This window comes from Moschus berezovskii, chromosome 11, assembly GCF_049115385.1.
Source record: "Moschus berezovskii isolate FMDL1 chromosome 11, NW_MosBer_1.0, whole genome shotgun sequence".
NCBI classification, from domain to species: Eukaryota; Metazoa; Chordata; class Mammalia; order Artiodactyla; family Moschidae; genus Moschus; species Moschus berezovskii.
In genome coordinates, this window is record NC_142470.1 from 106,189,864 (window position 1) to 106,207,302 (window position 17,439).

At 45.0% G+C, this 17,439-nt stretch overlaps 1 protein-coding gene across 12 annotated transcripts in view; it reads left to right on the forward strand.

Annotated features, from left to right (window-relative positions):
• Nucleotides 1-2,621: 2,621 nt before the first annotated feature.
• The window catches only part of KANSL3 (KAT8 regulatory NSL complex subunit 3), a 44,553-nt gene continuing 29,735 nt past the window's right edge, over nt 2,622-17,439 (forward strand). For 7 of the 12 annotated variants that reach the window (XR_008682554.2, XM_088841672.1, XM_088841671.1 and 4 more), the window contains exons 1-3: nt 2,623-2,719; nt 3,753-4,017; nt 8,854-9,024. Coding sequence is in view for 10 of the 12 variants with exons in the window: in XM_088841672.1 (XP_088697798.1) it covers nt 3,803-4,017; nt 8,854-9,024 (386 nt within the window). In the remaining 2 variants the exon portion in view is untranslated. Of the gene's footprint in view, nt 2,720-3,752; nt 4,018-8,853; nt 9,025-17,439 lie in introns of all 12 variants that reach the window. The other 5 variants (XR_008682553.2, XM_088841669.1, XM_088841670.1 and 2 more) reach the window with 2 other exon arrangements.

Below are 17,439 nucleotides of genomic sequence, written 5' to 3' on the forward strand. Positions count from 1 at the left end.
TTCATGAAAGTGAAAGAGGAGAGTGAAAATGTTGGCTTAAAACTCAACATTTAGAAAACTAAGATCATAGCATCTGGTCCAATCACTTCATGGCAAATAGATGGGGAAACAGTGAGAGACTTTATTTTTTTGGGCTCCAAAATCACTGCAGATCACAATGACTGTAGCCATGAAATTAAAAGACACTTGTTCCCTGGAAGAAAAGTTATGACCAACCTAGACAGCATATTAAAAAAGCAGAGATATTACTTTGCCAACAAAGTTCTGTCTAATCAAAGCTATGGTTTTTCCAGTAATCATGTATGGATGTAGAGTTGGACTACAAAGAAAGCTGAGCACTGAAGAATTGATGCTTTTGAACTGTGGTGTTGGAGAAGACTCTTGAGAGTCTCTTGGACTGCAAGGAGGTCCAACCAATCTATCCTAAAGGAAATCAGTCCTGAATATTCATTGGAAGGACTGATGCTGAAGCTGATAATCCAATACTTTGGCCACCTCATGGGAAGAACTGACTCATCTGAAAAGACACTGATGCTGGGAAAGAATGAAGGCAGAGGAGAAGGGGATGACAGAGGATGAGATAGTTGGATCGCATCACGGACTCAATGGACATGAGCTTGAGTAAACTCCAGGAGTTGGTGATGGACAGGGAGGCCTGCTGTGCTGCAGTCCATGGGGTCGCAAAGAGTCAGACACGACTGAGCGACTGAACTGAACTGTTGTTTTTTACACACGATGACAGGTTTAGTACACCTGCCTTTCCTGCAACCTGTTTTCATTCATATCTCATTTGGGGGCTAAATCTGTACTGTATTCAGTATTTTCGTTTTATGATAATGCATTTTTTTTACCGGGCTTCCCAGTTGGCGCAGAGGTAAAGAATCTGCCTGCCAATGCAGGAGACTCAAGAGATGCGGGTTCAATCCCTGGGTGGGGAAGCTCCCCTAGAGGAGGGCATGGCAACTCACTCCAGTATTTTTGCCGAGAGTATTCCATGGACAGAGGAATCTGGCGGGCTACAGTCCATGGGGTTGCAAAGAGATGGACACCACTGAAGCAACTAAGTACAACCACGAAGTCTAATCTCTGCCTTGAGGGCAACACTGCCTCACTTTAGCTTCTTAAGGGTAGGGCCGTCTTGACACATCTTTGCAGACACCAGCAAGCAGCACTCCACAAATTATTTACTTTTAATAGTGTTTTTTTAGAGCAGTTTTAGGCTCACAGCAACTTTTAATTTTTACATGTATTTTTATTGTGGCTGTTTCTCGAGTAAATTTCTTTTTTTTTTTTAAATTTAAGTATTGTTGCTTTACAGTATTGTGTTAGTTTCAGGCATGCAGCATAAGGAGTAAATTCCTAAGGAACACAACCTGGTAGGTAAGGGATGAACTTTGTGGAGTGGAAAGTAGGTTGACCTGCCTCCCGGCCCTGGCCGGCAACCAGGCAACCAACAAAGCAACAGTGGGGGGCAGCGAGAATAGGGGCTGCAGGAGCCAGCCTCCTCCCTCATCCTCACTTTTCCCGCTGAAGATGCAAGAACCCATACTCCAGAGTCTGTGCTGTCTGCAGGCGAGGACTGCGTGTGTTCTCAATTCAGTTCAGTAGCTCAGTTGGATCCGACTCTTTGCGGTCCCATGAACTGCAGCAGGTCAGCCTTCCCTGTCCATTACCAACAACCGGAGCTTACTTAAACGCATGTCCATTGAGTCGGTGATGCCATCCAACCATCTCATCCTCTGTCGTCCCCTTCTCCTCCTGATTGGCTAGTTGGATCTCCTTGCAGTCTAAGGGACTCCCAAGAGTCTTCTCCAACATCACAGTCCAAAAGCATCAATTCTTCGGTGCTCAGCCTCCTTTATAGTCCAACTCTCACGTCCATACATGGCTACTACAAAAACATAACTTTGATTAGATGGACCTTTGTTGGCAAATGTCTCTGCTTTTTAATATGCTGTCTAGTTTGGTCATAACTTTTCTTCCAAAGAGCAAGCGTCTTTTAATTTCATGGCTGCAATCACCATCTGCAGTGATTTTGGAGCCCAAGAAAATAAAGTCTCTCACTGTTTCCATTGTTTCCCCATCTATTTGCCGTGAAGTGATGGGACCAGAAGCTATGATCTTAGTTTTCTGAATGTCGAGTTTTAAGCCAACATTTTCACTCTCCTCTTTCACTCTTTAGTTTTTCTTCACTTTCTACCGTAAGGGTGGTATCATCTGCATATTTGAGGTTATTGATATTTCTCCCGGCAGTCTTGATTCCAGCTTGTGCTTCATCCAGCCAGGCATTTTGCATGATGTACTCTGCGTATAAGTTAAATAAGTAGGGTGACAACATACAGCCTTGACGTACTCCTTTCCTGATTTGGAACCAGTCTGCTGTTCCATGTCCAGTTCTAACTGTTGCTTCTTGATCTGAATACAGATTTCTCAGGAGGGAGGTAAGGTGGTCTGGTAATTCCCATCTTTTGAAGAATTTTCCACAGTTCGCTGTGATCCACACAGACAAAGGCTTTGACTAGAAGCCTTTCTGAAGCAGAAGTAGAGGTTCCCTCGCAGCGGCATCGTTTCCGGGTTTTGCGGCTCACCGCCCATCCCTTCCCAGCCGGAATCCACTTCCGCGTTTTGCTCGGCGCCCTGGGCGCCGGGGCGTGGAGGCGGTAACGCGCACGCGCACAGGGACCCGGCCCGGGCGGAGCGCGCGGCCGGACGATTGCTGGTGAGGGAGAGTCGGCCCTGGCCGGAATGGCGGGCCTGAGGGGTCGTGGTCCGGGGCGGGGCGGGCAGGGGGTCTCGGCTAGGATCTCCCGGCTCCCGGGGCATGCGGGGGCCGAGCGCAGAGCCCGGGCCCTGGCGATCTGGGTCGGACGATCGTGTGGGGCCGGGGGCGGGCTCGGGCCGCCGTGACGCGGGCGCTCAGCCCGGCCGGGGCGGGCGGGAGGCGGGTGCGAGGCGGCTCCTCCTCGTCGCGAACTCTCGGTGACCTTGGCCAAGTCACTCCGTCCTCGTGAGGCGGCGCCTGCGTCTGTGAAGTGCGGGTTAGGAGCCGTGCCTGCCTGCTGGAGCGGTTTTGAGGCTCGGGGGCGGGACCCCCGAGGGTGCCTGGGGTAGAGGGCGGTTCCCCCGGGACCTCCCGGGCCTTGGGTGCGGGAGAGGGGCCTTCCCGGCGTAGCGTTTGTTACAGGCTTGGGGAGGACCGCTCATCTGTAGATTTTTAAAACTCCAGAGCATTATGAAGTAGTTACAAAACTTTTGTTTAATACAGAGGAGAGACGTCAAGGCTTCCCCGCGGCCCACGTTGCGCAGCTGTTTCAGCAGTGCTCACGCTCCGGCCGGAGACGGCTCCGTGAGAATGGCTCGCAGCCGTCGAGACCCTTAGCTGTGGAATTAGTACTATTTGTGATTCCTCTTGTTTGCCAAAACCCGTTGCGCCCGCCTGGGAAATTGTGGCGCTGGCCAAGCACGTCCAGTATCTATCTGTCCACGTGAGGCAGTCCCCCAGCTTCCCAATGGACCGAATTGTAGAGACTGAGGATGGAGGGGGCGCCATAGCCAGTTTGGGTGCTGGAGTGGGATCCCAGGAACCCTCCCAACGCGGGCAAGGGTCTGCTGTGTGACAGATATTATGTAATTACATAATACTCAACTGCCAGTGGTAGAAAGTCACTAAAATAAGAAGCCTATTAAGATGTTCTAGGTTGGAAGAAATTCAGAACATTTGAATTGACTTGAACTGAAACTTTTCACCGCAGGTGACTAGCATGCGGATAACCATTCTCTGATCTGCTGCCCCTCTTCTGACATGGCCCACCGCGGTGGGGAGAGGGACTTCCAGACTTCAGCGCGGCGCATGGGCACCTCTTTGCTCTTCCAGCTCTCGGTGCATGAGCGGGAACTGGACCTGGTGTTTCTGGATCACAGCTATGCTAAGCCGTGGAGTGCCCACCCCGATGCCAGTAGTGCCCGCCCCACCCGCATGCTCTTTGTTACTCCTCGGAGGCAGCACGAAAGTACCATGTGAGTTTGGCCTTCTCTCCTATGGGCTGCGGTCACCCTAACTGGGCAGTAATCAGCTGGGGATTAGAGTAGATTTTATTGTGGGAGATTAGGGGTGGGGCAGGGCAAGAGTGTTTAATTCAGCATCCTTAACCATCCTGAGGATGTCAGGCCTCTTGGTGAACATTTGGATTCAAGACATCTAATGAGTTAGGATAGTCAGACACGACTGAGCCACTGAACTGAATGAGTTAGGAAGGCAGGATGTTTAAAGGAAAGCATACAGCTGATTGCCTTTAGGATAAGCGGACTGTGTGGAAAGAGGAATTGAAGATTATTTAAATGGAAGAAAAGGATGGAAGAGTTGACTTTTAAAAATTGTCACATAGGATTAGACTCATTCCTAAAATAGCCCAGTGTTCTGGCTCCAACACTGGCAAATAACATTTTTATGGTAATTTGCTTTGTTTTTCCTCTGTTCACCTGCAAAGCTTAGGAGCACATGCCCACGACTTTTCTTTCCCTTTTAACTTGTTATGGAACTGTCACCATGGGTTGATCTTAACCCTTCTTAGATCTGGTTATATTTTCAGCCCACCTACATAATAGGGTCAGGAATTTTTTCATAAACTTTCCTTGTGATATGTGATACAGTTACATTTCATCTATGCAAACTTGTTTAGTAATTCTTTGGAGCTTTAAGGCATTCTGATTACCTTGGACACAAGGTGTTTCAAGATTTAGTGATATATTCTATTTTGATGATAAAATCATGCTCTTAATAATTTTATAAACTTTTTTGGGGAGGAGTTTATTTTTGTTTGTCTCAGTCTGACCTGATGTTTAATCTCTTTAGCACAGGTTTTAGGTTTGCTGGAAAACAGAGATCTTGTGCTTGGCTTCTTTCAATCCCCCAGTGAGCCTTAATGAGCTAGAAGTGCCACGACATGTGTGTGTTTAACACATGTGGAATGGTGGTTTTTATTTCATTTCCCAGCGAGAGCCTCATTTTGTTGGCCTATTTTGGATGTATAGGTCACAGGATCTGTGATTTTAGATAATAATTGAGCATAATCCTGATGCTTCTGATCAAGGGCATCACTGAAGAGCTCTTTTAAATAGAATTGCTAGTCTCTCTCTTAGTTATGTAATAGCTTCTTTCATACATTGAAACTCCTGTATTTAAATCTCATGATTATTTTCTTAAAGTGAGATTTTGTGGACTTGGTCATTTCAGTACTCAGAAAATTACTTCCTCTTATAGACTGGCTCCATATATGGGCCCTGTAAGTGGGAGTTTGGCGTATTTTAGGAGCTCTTTTTAGGCCACTGGATCTGGAAGGTGGTTTCAATGGGGATGTAAGTGGGAGTTAGGGGAGAAACTGGCAGGGGCTACCTCATGTAGGAATTTGATTCTCAGAGCTGGTGAGAAGTCATTGAAGGCTTTTAAGCTAGAGATTGAATTTACATTTAAAAAGATCACTTTGAATTTTTGTTGAATAGATGATAGTACTGAAGTGGAATAGATAAGACCTTGCTAGGAGACCATTGCAGAGCAGTCAGGGTCGGAGATATGAGCCTTGCTGGGACAGGCGTATTACACGTGGGGAAGGGGATGGCCTTGAGGCGCCCGTCTTGGGTAGACCCAGCATGGCCTGCCGTGGTGAGTTGGCCGGAGTGGCAGGGTTAGGGGGCAGGAAGGGAGGGTGACTCTCGTGTTTCTGGCTCAGTAGTGCCGTTAGTTGGGAGGGACCCCGGGAAGACAGGGTTGGAACTGTGACATCAGGACTTCTTTTTCAGACATCCAAGTCTAAGTACCTTCCCCTGAGCCTGGTCCACAAAAGATAATCAGCTCTTTCACCCGCCACCAAATCCAGCTGCACATTATTTCACTTCATTTTATAATGATGTAATTATTCTAGCCATTGGGAATGTGTACAGTAGCATCATTGAGGTCAAAAAGTTAAAGTGACATTTGCTAGATAGCCAGTAGACCAGTGTGATTGATGTCATATTTTGGGTGACAGAGTTATTGCAGTGAAAAACACAGCACTAGGATTTCATTAACATTTTATTTATTTTTTTCATTAATGTTTTAAAATACTAAAGATCTTTCAGGTATCCACTTGTGTTTGTTTCTGTTGTGGGTTCCTTACAGAGTGAGTAAGCTGAGGTGTCTGTCTGCATTCCCAGCGATCTGTCTTAGACAGTCATGGGCTTTTACAGCATGTCATTAGCTATCAGTTGACTTGGTAAGGAAAGGAAAATTTGTATGCATAATTTAGAACTTTAGACCAACATTGCCTGACAGACTCTCTGTAGTAACAGAAATATTCTGTACCTGCTTCATCTAATGTGGTAGCCTTAGGCAGACATTTCATTTTTTTTTTTTTTCTTGGAGAGAAAAAGAAATGCAAAAAGGCAAAATGGTTGTCTGAGGAGGCCTTACAAATAGCTGTGAAAAGAAGAGACGCGAAAGGCAAAGGAGAAAAGGAAAGATATACCCGTTTGAATGCAGAGTTCCAAAGAATAGCAAGAGGAGATAAGAAAGCCTTCCTCAGTGATCAGTGCAAAGAAATAGAGAAAAACAATGGAATGGGAAAGACTAGAGATCTCTTCAAGAAAATTAGAAATACCAAGGGAACATTTTATGCAAAGATGGGCACAATAAAGGACAGAAATGGTATGGACCTAACAGAAGCAGAAGATATTAAGAAGAGGTGGCAAGAATACACAGAAGAACTGTACAAAAAAGATCTTCATGACCCAGATAATCACGATGGCGTGATCATTCACCTAGAGCCAGACATCCTGGAGTGCGAAGTCAAGTGGGCCTTAGGAAGCATCACTACGAACAAAGCTAGTGAAGGTGATGGAATTCCAGTTGAGCTATTTCAATTCCTGAAAGATCATGCTGTGAAAGTGCTGCACTCAACATGCTAGGAAATTTGGAAGACTCAGCAGTGGCCACAGGACTGGAAAAGGTCAGTCTTCATTCCAATCCCAAAGAAAGGCAATGCCAAAGAATGTTCAAACTACTGCACAATTGCACTCATCTCACATGCTAGCAAAGTAGTGCTCAAAAATTCTCCAAGCCAGGCTTCAACAGTACATGAACTGTGAACTTCCAGATGTTCAAGCTGGATCCAGAAAAGACAGAGGAACCAGAGATCAAATTGCCAGCATCTGTTGGATCATCAAAAAAGCAAGAGAGTTCCAGAGAACATCTGCTGCTGCTTTATTGACTATGTCAAAGCCTTTGACTGTGTGGATCACAATAGACTGTGGACAATTCTTAAAGAGATGGGAATACCAGACCACCTGATCTGCCTCTTGAAAAACCTGTATGCAGGTCAAGAAGCAACAGTTAGAACTGGACATGGAACAACAGACTGGTTCCACATCAGGAAAGGAGTACGTCAAGGCTGTATATTGTCACCCTGCTTATTCAACTTATATGCAGAATACATCATGAGGAACACTGAACTAGATGAAACACAAGCTGGAATCAAGATTGCTGGGAGAAATATCAATAACCTCAGATATGCAGATGACACCACCCTTTGGCAGAAAGTGAAGAAAAACTAAAGAGCCTCTTGATGAAAGTGAAAGAGGAGAGTGAAAATGTAGGCTTAAAACTCAGCATTCAGAAAACTAAGATCATGGCATCTGGTCCCATCACTTCATGGCAAATAGGGAAACAATGGAAACAGTGAGAGACTTTATTTTCTTAGGCTCCAAAATCACTACAAATGGTGACTGCAGCCATGAAATTAAAAGACGCTTGTTCTTTGGGAGAAAAGTTATGACCAACCTAGACAGCATATTATAAAGCAGAGGCATTACTTTGCCAATAAAGGTCTGTCTAATCAAAGTTATGTTTTTGCAGTAGCCATGTATGGACGTGAGAGTTGGACTATAAAGGAGGCTGAGCACCCAAGAATTGATGCTTTTGGACTGTGGTGTTGGAGAAGACTCTTGAGAGTCCCTTGGACTGCAAGAAGATCCAACTAGTCAATCCTAAAGGAAATCAGTCCTGAATATTCATTGGAGGGACTGATGCTAAAGCTGAAACTCCATTACTTTGGCCATCTGATGCAAAGAAGTGACTCATCTGAAAAGACCCTGATGCTGGGACAGATTGAAGGCGGAAGAGAAGGGGATGACTGAGGATGAGATGGTTGGATGGCATCACCGACTCAGTGGACATTAGTTTGAGTCAACTCTGGGAGTTGGTGATGGACAGGGAGGCCTGGTGTGCTACAGTCCATGGGGTCGCAAAGAATCGACCTGAGGCAGACATGTCTGTTGAACTCTTGAAATATGGCTTGTGTGACTGAGGAAATGAATTTTTTATTTTATTTAGTGTTGTTAAATATTTGCGTGTGGTTTATAGCTATGGTATTGAAAAGCATCTTTAGGCAATCAGCTATATGCTTATGGAATATACTTGTCTTTTTAAAAAAATTGTTCTTTGTCAGTTTTATATAAGCTCATTTAAAACGACTTTGTGTTTTTTCCTTCATATACCAGTATATCACAGAAATCTAGATACATGTGGGAAAGGTAACTTTGGATCATAATTTTCTGTGGACATTGTGTGCTTATGCATACTTTAAAGCTGATTAAGGACTTCCCGGGTGGTCCAGTGGTTAAGACTCTGCCCTCCCAGTGCAGGGGCCACAAGTGCTATCCCTGGTCAGGGAGTTAAGATATCACACGCTGCGTGGTGCAGCCAAAAAAAATAAATAGATAAAAAGCTGATTATATTAGAGACATTTTTGGCAATGGAACAATCATTAGATACTTCTGTTGTGTGAGATATTTGTGGCTGGTCCTATTTCCTCACTTTTACAGTGAATCAGATGTCCCAATAGATGTGGAGACAGTCATATCCACCCCTGTGCCACTGTACGACAATCAGAAGGCACGCAGTGTGATGAATGAGTGTGAACGGCACGTCATCTTCGCCAGGACGGATGCAGATGCCCCTCCCCCACCAGAGGACTGGGAGGAGCATGTTAACAGGTAGGTTGCTTCTGAGAGGACTGGGCACTACAGGGTTCATGGTCAGTACATTGTAAATATCTTATATCATTGTTATTGAAACATATTTTTAGGAGTTCATTTCATTTGCAGCCATAGGAATCAGAGTGTTCTCCTGTCTTTGTAACTCTCAGCTCATTTAGCAGTGGGCTGCCTGGGAGGAGAGCTTGTGTCTCGGCCATCTTTGCATCCCCGACACCTTGGACATTGCCTGGCACAGAGTAGGCAAGTAGTGAGTGTTAACTGAATGTATGAATGAGTCAGCTTTGATAGGTGTGACTTGCTCTGTAGTGTATATAGCACACGTTACGACACGGGAGTTAGCCAGACTACCAGAAAAAATTACGTCCATTTGTATGATACTGTGCTTATAGTGTCTGTAACCAGGGTAGTGAAAATGTTTTGGAGTCGTATGAAAGGCTAATAGATGTTTGACTTGAGTGACTTTTAAAGATAGATTTGTAGTCTGTGGTTTTGGGGGAGCACCTCAGCCTGTTTTCCTGAGTTTGCTGGCTAGTTTTGCTTTCTCATATCCTACTGACCCTGGGGACTCGGCATTCCTCTTTAGGTCATTCGTTGTTGTCCGTTTGGCAAACATTTATTTATCTTGTATTTGTTGCATAAAACTTTATGAAATAAAATTTACATAGCATACAATTCACTTATATGTACAGCCAGTGATTTTTAGTATATTCATCACTGCAGTCCTTCCGTCTATGGGGTCGCACAGAGTCGGACACGACTGAAGTGACTTAGCAGCAGCAGCATCACTGCAGTCAGTTTGATGAACATTTTCCTTACCCGCAAAAGAAACTTTCTCCTTACCCATTAATGGTCACTTCCCATTTCCTCCCAACCCCTCCAACCCCTGGCAACCACAGTCTACTTTCTGTCTCTCTGAACTTACCTTTTTGAAACATTTCATAGAATCACATAGAACACGGTCTTCTGTGACTGGATTCTTTCACATAGAATAATGATTTCAGGATTCATCCATGTTGAAGCATGTGTCAGTAGTCCATTCCTTTTTAATGCTGAATAACATTCCACAGTACGGAAGTGCCACGTCACCTGTCGATGGATATTTGGGTTGCTAATGCTATTTTGGTTACTGTGTATGAACAGTGTCGCTGTGGATATTCGTTTACTTGTCTTTGTGTGGACGTCCGTCTTCGTTTCTCTTGAATATGTACCTAAGACGCATCTTTGCCAACGTGTGTTTCTCATCTGCCTTTTTTCTTACTATGGCCATTCTTGCGAGTGTGAAATGACATCTCATTGTGGTCCCTCATGACTCTCTCTGTATTATTTATCTCCTCAGGGAATGTTAAGGTCTTTACATCAGGAGTTGGATGTTGGAGGGTTCTTACTTAATGAAAATGAAGGAAAAAGAAGTAATTTGGTAGGAAGAAGGGCAGGAAAGTTTGAGGCTCGTTGGAATGGTTTATGAGTTTGGTTGGAAGCAGGGAGTGAGATTGAGCTGGTGTGCTTGTGTGATCAGGTGGTGGCTGGTGAAGGTGGAGCAGTTCTGCACCCTGGTTGAAGATCTTGTGAAAAAGTTCTTCAGGGTCTTAAATTGGAATTAGTCTTGTGCCCTACGAAGGGGAAATGCTCTCTAGAGCTTCAGATAAAGAGGAAAATTGCTGTGAATGAAGATCAACTACTAGAATATTGCCGGGTCAATGAGTTCGGCAAAATTGTTTATCACCATTGTTACAGTTAATAACACTGAAAATACTGACAATCGTAGTAACAAAAAGAACTCACATTTGTCGAGTATTTTCTAGGTGCCAGGCATTGTACCAAGTGCTTCACATGCATTATCTCTTTTAAACCTCACAACCCTCCTCGGCATATCCCTGCTGCTGCTGCTGTCCCTACTTTATCTCTACTTTAAAAATGAAGAAACTGAACTCAGGAAGTTGAAGAAACCTTAGGAAGTCATGGAGCAGGGGTTTGTTCAAGCGTGCAGTCTGACTCTGGAGCCCAGTGTTGTCAACTGCTGTACCTTTTCTTTAAGAGACCCGTGATGGCTGGGCAAGGTGACTTCACACAGATATGTGTCCTCATTGTGTTATTGGTTGCCTTGTCCTCAGGCTGCAGTTTCAGAAACTGCATAGGAGAATTGCATGAATTTTTCTATCAGTTCACCCTTGGTCATGGACAAAGGGTTTTGGGTGCACTCGTCATGCTTACCAAAGTCATCAGAGACTTAATAATACGTATGAATGCCAGTTTCTTAATTTATAAGGAGAGATACAGCTGCAGGGCAGATGAGATACTGGGGCAGCCTGGCCCAGAGCCTTGATGTTCAGTAGGAGAGTCTGGGAAGCTGTTCTCTTCTGGAAGTGGATGGCTAGTAGACGATTTGCACAGGAGGTGCCCTCCTTCAGCACGGTAGCTGGATGACAGAGTAGGCCGAGGCACACCTTCACCTGCCCAGCCCGGCAGAAAAGCACTGACAGATTCCACTCTCTGGCTCTTTCTCTGTGTGGACCTCCATCCCTGTGTTGTGCCATTGCCACAGATTGATAGGATTAATTAGTGCTCAGTTTACCTCAGATTATTTGTTTTTTAGTGTCTGATGAGATTTTGGAGGCATCCTTCACTCATTAGCAACAGGCTTACATCTTCAGGTACCCGTCACTATTGCACACAGCTAATTTCATTATTTGATGATACTTACTGGCTTCGGTCTCAGAGGTCACCATTTTTGTGACCTCGTCCCCAAATTCTGGATCTGTGGCCTGTTTGGAGGTTGTCGTTAGTTCTCTCTGCTCTGATTATAATCATCTGTTGCCATTCTTTGACTTGATTTTATTGTTAAATTGCTGCTGCTTTTCTTCTGTGTATAAAATCATGTAAAATTACAGTTTGCTACATCAAGAACTCATATAGAAATGAATTTCTAGACAGCTCCCTAGAAATGTATTTTTCCTCAGAGAGAAGACTATCTCTCTATCAGGGAGTCAGAAACTTACTTTTCTTTTTTAGTGCCCCATTTTGCCCTCCTGAATTATTTCAGTAGCAGATAGCTTCAGATCACTTCTTTTTTTTTTTTTTTAGCTGAGCCATGCAACATCAGGATCTTAATTCCCTAACCAGGGATCAAACTCATGCCCCCTGCACTGGGAGCACGGGGTCCTAACTATTGGACCACCAGGGAAGTCCCCAGATAACTTGCTGTATTTAGAAAATGCATCCCCCCACCCCAACTGACTCTGGGTTTCTCTAGTAATGCCTGATTTTCCATGAAACATGATTTTAAATATCCCTCTTCTGGATTTAATTGTCTAGATCAGGGCTACTATGGCCTGTGCGCCAAATCCAGCCCATTGCTTGTTTTTCTATGATGCATGAGCTAAGAATGGATTTTACATTTTTGAGTGGTTGAAAAAAAATCAAAAGAAGACATAAGAAGTTCAAAATTCAGGGTACGTAAACACAGTGTTATTGGAACACAGTCATGCCCACTCGTTTAGGTATTGTCTGTGGCTGCTTTTGCACTACAATTGTGGAGTGAAACAGTTGTGACGGAAGCTCTAAAATATTTAGTATCCAGTCCATTATAGAGAAAAAGTCTGCTGACTCCTGGTCTAGATTTGTGTCTGCATGCCAGAATCGTGTGACTTGGTGAACTTTTGAAAATGATATATATTTGCAGGTATGATAATGTTTCCCAAAGAAGTTGGACCAGCTTTTTTTCCCCAGATGTTTGTCACATACCAAGTTTAATTAGATGCACAGCCTTTCAAAGACATGTAACAAAATACTCCTGACATATGGTACTTCAGGGCCTTGCTCAAATGGATTCGAGGACATTGCCAGCATTTCAGTAAAAGCATCTAGTGTCCTACAGCAGATTGTCTATCTTAGAAATCGGAACTTCTGAATTCAATTAAAAAATACTCTCCTTTTCTGAATTGGCTCCAATTGTATCTCCCAGTATTGTGTGTATAATATGTGTGTTAATCTCAGACGGATGTTTGAGTTGTTTATTTTCCCTCCCCCTTTCCCCATGATTCCTCTTCCTTTCTCCTGGTGTTTAAGCAAAGAATCTTATGATCTGAAAAAGTAAGTGTGACCCTTTTCTTCTCTATGATGTTCTTTGTTTCTCTCTGCTTGACTTCTGGTTAAAGAGGGAAAAAACCCTTTAGACATTTTAATATTGAATTAGTGTCAGAGAAAGAATTATCTTTGAAAATATCAGGCTCTTCTAGGACTGGTGTGACTTTTTGGCAGCTTTGGATAAGAGAAGCCGGAAGTCAGAATGTCATTCGGTTTCAGTGGGAGTATGGAGAACATAAAATTGTCTGATCTCATCTAAGCAGTGGAGAGAAGACATTTTTGTACTCATGAAAATTGAATAGGTTTAGATGGAGGAGTGTATTGACTCACCACAGTTCCCATCAGCTGTTTGACTGTTTAGACTTGTATCTAAAATTCTGTCTCCTGTTTTTAAATTTTTCCTTAATTATATCTTTTGCATACTCTTAATCTTTGGTTAGATCATTTTTTCCTGCCCATTTAATTTTCTAGTCTCCCACGAAGCTCACAAAATACAGAGAATATGTTTTAGTTCTTGGAATCACTTTGTTATATATCCAGCAACAATCCTAAGAACTCCTTCGGGGGGTTTTAGACTCCTTGTGGTTTTTCAGTTTAATTTCAGCTGTCAGTGGTATATGATGGTAATTTCTAAATAGCTTTCTAGTCCCCCTCCCATTTTGTTCACATCATTTTCCTTGCTCCCATCGTTTTGGGTTTCAGAGTAAATACAGGGTAAGAAAAACAAATAGAGAAAACGTCCTGTTGTTTGATAAAGAACAAGATAATTTTGGAAAGGCTGTCGGTGCCTCATCAGTAGAAATCATATACACCTCACTCTCTGTCCTTCGGATTAGGGTTTGCAACCTGATTGATAGGCTTTGAGAAAGCTCAAGAGATCCTTGAACATAAAGAAATTGTATTCGTTGTTTAACCTGTTTGATGATCACTGAGCATTATTGCTGGGGTTAAGGGCTAAGTCGCTCTGTCTTGTCTGACTCTTTTGTGACCCCATGGACTTTGGAGGGACTGATGCTAAAGCTGAAACTCCAATACTTTGGCCACCTCATGAGACGAGTTGACTCACTGGAAAAGACTCTGATGCTGGGAAAGGTTGGGGGCGGGAGGAGAAGGGGACGACGGAGAATGAGATGGCTGGATGGCATCACCGACTCTGTGGACATGAGTTTGAGTGTACTCCGGGAGTTGGTGATGGACAGGGAGGCCTGGCGTGCTGTGATTCATGGGGTCGCGGAGAGTCGGACACGACTGAGCGACTGAACTGAACTGAACTGAACTGGACTGTAGCCCACCAGGCTGCTTTGTCCATGGGATTTTCCAGGCAAGAATACTGGAGTGGGTTGCCATTTGCACCTCCAGGGGCTGGGGGTAAGGCTGCAGTGTGATACTGCTTTCAAGATTTTTCAGGTTCTTTATATGTATTATTTGCACAGAACTAGAAATTCTAAAATTGTAACACAGCTCTTTCATTTCCACTTGGAGAGATTCATCCTGCGGAGAGATTTGCATGACCATGTGAAGATGCAGAGAGACGTGTATTATGAGTGTGCTGGGGAGAGGCGGGGTTGTCCCTGTGACTGCTTATAATAGGAATAAAAGGGACAGAGCCTCAGTGCCCGCCAGCAGGGCAGGACCAGCCGTTAAAAGCAAGGAAGTTTATTAGTAAGGAAATATCCGTGTATCTGCAGAGAGCTTTTTATAACTACTTGTGGACATCCTTTGTCTCCTCCCACCACCACCAAAACCCAAGCCCACCAAAGAATCACTGTACATAAGAGAAGTGCTACTCGTGTGAGTGTGTAGTACATTTAAAGAGGAGCCTGGCGGGCTACAGTCCATGGGGTCACAAAGAGTCAGACATGACTCAGTGACCGAACAGCAGCAACAAAGGGAGAGGAGATTATGAGCCCGCGAACTGGTGACGCCAGTTCACACAGCCTTCCTGGTCCCAGGGCGTCCTGAGCCCCAGCCTTGAGTGAGAGCTGCTGCTCCCCCATCCTCCAAGTCCAAAATCTCTCTGAATATCAAACCACAACAAAACCTGACTGGATCCTGATGAAGTAGCAGAAATTAAGCCAGGAGAGCTATGGGAAGATGAGAAAAAGGACAATTCCAAGAAACCTGAGATGGCTGCTGGAGCCCCACAAGGGGTTTATAAAAGGATGAGAGGCTTTGGAGGTTAAGACGGGCTTTAGCTGTGGTGACAAAAGCTACTAAAGATAGAGGGCACTTCTAAAGGAAAAGTTCTGTGATCGTGGACTTGGGCTGCGTCATAGAACTTTTACTCCCATCAGTGATCGTAGCTAGCCTGAGTTTTATAGATCATCTTGTCCATCTCTTTTGCAGTCAAGGAGACTGAAGGTATACAGCCAGCTCCTGGCTCATAGTTGGCATTTTCCTGGACTTTGTGACCGTGGTAACAGTCAACTGGAGACGTAATGTAGTAGGTGGAGATTGTGTTTTACAGAAGGAAAGGAAGTGGACTGTTGCTCCCCTCCTTACTGGAGGGTGTCTACTCTTTTCAAGGGTAGTGAGATGATGGCTGCAGGTGGAAGCAGCGCTCCTGTGGCCCAGGCCCCTGACCTGCTGGGGGGCTCCATCTGTAGTGCCCCACATGCTGCGTCAGTGCTGCAGCGCTCCTCAGGGCCTGGGCTCCCCGTGGTAGGGAGCGCGAGGGTTGATTTTGTTCTCCGCTCTTCACAGGATTTAGAATGTAGTGTGCATACAGGTCCTCCATGTCTTTATTCAGGAGATCTTTAAAGTCCCTGCTCTGTGTCAGACACTTTTAAAACAGACGAAAATCTTTGCCATCTTGGCCTTTACATTCTAGCAGAGGGAGACAAACCAAACATATAAATAAAATGGATAGAATGTGAGGTGGGGATAGGGAATCCTGAGGTGAGAGTCTTGTGTTAGCAGTTTTAAGTAGGGGTGTGTTGGGGGAACCCTCAGTAGAAGGTGACATCTGAGCAAGAACCTGGCGGTTGGAGAGGGAGCCATTGTTTCAGGTGGAGGGAGTGGGTGGCTAGGACCCCAGTCTATGCGGTGGGAACATGCAGGGTGTGTGGGGAGATAGGGGAAGGGGCGATGCAGGGAATCACAGTAAGCTGGGGGCTGTCACGGAGGATGAGGTTGGAGAGCCGGGGGGTCCACACAGCCCCGGCACGGACTTTGGCTCTGAGCTGACTGAAGCAGGCTCGGCTCACAGTTGTCACCGTCCTGCTCACTCTGCCCCGACTGACGTGGACTACTGCCTTGCTGTTGTCCCAGGCTCTCATTTGGGTCTGGCGCCCACCTAAACTTTTAAATGAGATTTAATCACCTGTTCATTTTTATGGCAGGGAGAGTTGGTAAACAAATACTGAAACAAATTGGGCATCTTCTGTTACCTTTTTCTTGATATCTGTAGGAAGATTACTGGCCAGAGTTGGAGTCTCAGAGTAATTAAGGTTGTCAGGAGTGGGGTGGAGAGGGTAAAGATTTAGTCAGCTCCACGCTGCTGTGCGGCGTTTCATGAGGTTGGGACGAGCAATAGGGTAGGTTTCTAATAGCAGGGAGTTTATAGCTGAGTTGGAAGAACCATACAGCCTCCCACAAGCAAGGTCAAAGTGTGTCAACCAGGGTCATCCACTGGATGCACGGAGCTGACTTATATGGAGCAGTTGTTGTATGGCAGAAACTAGCACAATGTAAAGCAGTTATCCTCTGATTAAAGATGAACTAGAGATGCATAACCCATTTTAAGCATTTTAGAAAGTAAATTTGTTAATTGTGGGGATACAGAAAAGACATGGAGGAAGAGGAAGGTTGGAGAGGGAGGGTTGTTTAGGAGCGGGAGACCAGCCACCTGGCTTTGCTGTGTTTTGTCCCAGCGCTGATGCAGCAGCCTCTCATCTTAGTGTGAGCTTTCAGTGTGCTGAGTGCTTCCTCATGCTGTCTGCCTTTTTTAAGTGACTTGTGAGATTTAAATGTGTCTGTGCAGTGCTGCCTTGCTTTTGTTTACCGTTGGATTATTCTAGCTGCTAGGTATTTAATGAGCTTTGCTAGCACCACAAAGGCGTAATTCCTGGTGGCTCAGCAGTAAAGAACCTGTCTGCCAATGCAGGAGACACAGGTTCAGTCCCTGGGTGGGGAAGATCCCCTGAAGGAAATGGCAACCCACTCCAGTATTCTTGTCTGGAAAATCCCGTGGACAGAGGAGCCTGACAGCCTTCAGAGTGGGCACGACTGAGCAACTAAACAACAAGCACCAGAGCCCCACAGAGCCTGCCGTGTATGTGCTAACACGTGTGCTGAGGTGTCCGCCGGCAGGGTTGGGACCAGAATCTG